This window comes from Strongylocentrotus purpuratus, unplaced genomic scaffold (assembly GCF_000002235.5).
Source record: "Strongylocentrotus purpuratus isolate Spur 01 unplaced genomic scaffold, Spur_5.0 spur5_scaffold_15, whole genome shotgun sequence".
Lineage (NCBI taxonomy): Eukaryota > Metazoa > Echinodermata > Echinoidea > Camarodonta > Strongylocentrotidae > Strongylocentrotus > Strongylocentrotus purpuratus.
The window spans coordinates 36,290,803-36,294,104 of NW_022145600.1; the positions used below are offsets into that span (position 1 = coordinate 36,290,803).

Sequence of the window (3,302 nt, forward strand, 5' to 3'; positions counted from 1 at the left end):
TAACCTTTTAACTGAATATTAAAAACGTACTCGCTCAATTGCCTATATGTATATATCTGCCGTTTATTTATTATTTTGTGACTTCATTAAAAAAAATTAAACCCGAAATTTGAGTGGTTTCGTTTTTGTCAACATGTTACAGCAAAATATTTTGTTTTAATTCGAAGATTTTCCCCGCAATTTAACGGATCCAGTTTAGATGTTTTGACTTTGAGTTATTGCTAATGATGCATTTGGGTAGAATCATATTCAAGATTGATATATCCCTGGCCCACCATCACGACGCTTAAATAATAAGTTTTCTGCTCACGACATTGAATAAAATAATGAAAAATTATCCCATTGGCCCTATACATTTACATTAAAGTGATAACAAAACAGATACAAATGTGTCTGAATATTTGATATCGCATTGGTAAAAGGATCATTAGAGACTCTGTTGAATGGCTTTGATAATGGCTCAAAGAAAGAGTCTGTTCTGATAACGTAATGGATGATGTGCATGGCGACCAATTAGGATTACAATGGTTTTACAGATAAATCAAGGGAAACATACAAAATGTTTAGACTTTTTACTCAGCTGAGACTCAGATAATACGAGAGCTTTTTATTTTAAGAGAATAATAAAGATTTATACTTGCGATTAGACTGAATGTGGAGAAAATGTTTCATGTTGTAGAAGTAATTGTGAAGGGTTGACGATGTATCGGGAATTCACTTGTTCATCTATATCAAGTATTTTGCCATTAACAAAAAGGACAAATATACGTCAAGTGTAAAAACTTTAGATTTAAATCAACGATATCAATGATTTAAGACTAAATTCAGAGCACCCCTTTGCATTGTAACAAAACAAAAATGCTATTCTTCTTTCGATGATAACTCCAAATACAATTACCAATCGCTACTTAAGTCGCAGTAAACAATTCTCTTTAAATCATATAAAAGGAAAATATATATGTTTGCCCTACCAATTTAATTTTTTAGAATTTCCCAGAACATTTTGCATAATTTTCCCGTCGGGATGTTGTCGTCAACATATACATTGACATCTTAAAAAAAAATGAATCGACCTTCGTAATTCATTTCTTCATTGTTGTGACATAATCAAGCCAAACTCCAAATTAAGAACATGGTTCATAACAATTCGTGTGAAAATAAAAAATAAAAATATTAATTTATACTCATAGACATATACTTGAGAAAAGTTGATATCATCTGATTTAAATGTTACTTATTGGGTCAAAAGTCATCAACGTAACCATGGTAATCATAATGCATTTAAAAAATATTTAATGTCAAATTGAAACTTAAAGGTTATACAAAGTTTTGGGAAATTTTTTAAATTGGGTGGATAGTGATTCTTTACAATTTTGATATTTTTGGATGCCCCATTGGATGTATTATAAGCTCTAAAAAAATTAGATCTTAAAACACTTCTGCTTTCGAGAAGAATGGAATATAAAAATTTACTGGTGCTCCCGGTAAATTTGGATAAATTTCAAATAGCGCCTACGGTCGTACAATGGTAGCTGCGACCATGACAATATCAGAATATGTAGTTGTGATATATAATTTCCAAACGGGATTAGCTAATCGGTCGATTTTGGTTAAGAAACATTGTTTTATAGCTTAATTAATATATTGGCCTTGAGAGGGAGCTATACAACATAACGAGTGTATTATTTACAATTTCATAACCTTAGACTCGATTCACAACCGCGACAACGACCACTGCATATTGTAGGATCGCATATGCTTCCAATATGTTCATTTGAACAAAATTCATGACCTCATACCAAAACTTTGTATTACCTGAACTGACTTTAAAACTCGTCTAAATTCAGTCATCATTGTCTGAGCTTGAACCAGGAACTAATTTAAGAAAGCTCAATCAAAACAATCATTCGAAAACGGGCGCTTCTCCTCTCTAGCCCTGGCTTCACGATGTCTTTGGTGTTGTTGGCGCACATCGTCCTGAGTTGATATAAGATGGTCCTCGTCGACCCGTAGTTCGTTCCGTCAGGCAAGCCACTCGTAGAAGCTGACACATCGAATCGTAGGTGTGGCCATCGCTCCCACACACAGGCCTAGCTACGAGCACGGGATAACACACATAACACACTTTCTTGCGCGTAGTCATTGGCGAGGTTGGTGTGTGGGTGGTGGGAGGTGGGTGCGTGGAGGGCGTGTGCGTGGAGGGCGTGTGCGTGGATGGTGTGTGCGTGAAGGGCGTGTGCCTAGAGAATGTGTGCGTGGTTGGTTCTGTGGTCACTTGTTTGCTACCCGGTGTAGGAGTGGTTCGGACACCCTTGTCGTTATCCATTGCCTTAACACTGGTTGCTACGAAGGAGCATTTCCCCCAGCGGAAGAACTGGAGATTTGTTCTTCTGAGTTTACTTTTCATAATGCAGGCAGCTCGTTGAAGATCGCAGAAGGATGAATAAGTTTTCCCATCACTACCACAGACAGGTCGCAATATAGGTAGGCGGCACGTCTGACATTTCGGAACTGACATGGAAAGATAAAGGACATATCAATCAACACCTTAGCAATATAAACTAAACTCGTTTACTTTCCATATATTGCGATGATATTTCATTACATGAGCTAGCAGAAAGAGCTTGTAAAGTTTGCCATGATATTGCTTTTTATCAATATCATAAAATAAATATGTCTGAGATTTATCAAAGCTGTTGAAGTATAATATTTTGATATAACATTGATATGATAGCATGCAGATATTTTTTCTTTTGTATGTCTATACAAAAAGTACCCCAACCTGATCACATTAATGTTCGTCATAACATAACATCACAACGACATGAAAATGAGACGAAGTTAACTTTTTTCGAACACAGCTGCTACATTGTCAGCAATCAAAGTGTAGTCAAATAACGCTGAAAACTTCAATCGCGATGAAAGAAATTATGTATCAAGGTAAAGCTTGAAGATAATAATGTATATGATTGATATTAAAATGGAGAGATTACATGGAATATGTTCCTAAGTGAAAAAGCAAGATTAACAAGTGGGCCTCATATCATAATGAAAAGAATGTAAGCTGAAAGATGAACCACATGTTTCCGCAGTATTTGTATTTTCCAGCAAATACTGGTCAACGATTTTTCTTGAAAACAAGTTTTTTGAACTGTTTGGATGGAAATTCTACTCTATGTCGAAACAGTACCAAGCTTGGAAGTTATTATAATAATTCTTCCGCACTATTGCTTAGAAATAGAAGTAACTGATTATCTTAAGTGTAAAGTTTGTTTTAAAGTGAATCAAGTACTTCTGCTTCC

General features: G+C 35.3%; 1 protein-coding gene across 1 annotated transcript; it reads right to left on the reverse strand.

Annotated features, from left to right (window-relative positions):
• Positions 1–1,636: 1,636 nt before the first annotated feature.
• LOC105437940 (agrin-like) lies at positions 1,637–2,557 on the reverse strand. Its single transcript, XM_030986406.1, has one exon. The coding sequence runs from the start codon at positions 2,516–2,518 to the stop codon at positions 1,943–1,945; it is 576 nt and encodes a 191-aa protein (XP_030842266.1). The 5' UTR covers positions 2,519–2,557; the 3' UTR covers positions 1,637–1,942.
• Between the last annotated feature and the right edge of the window lie 745 nt (positions 2,558–3,302).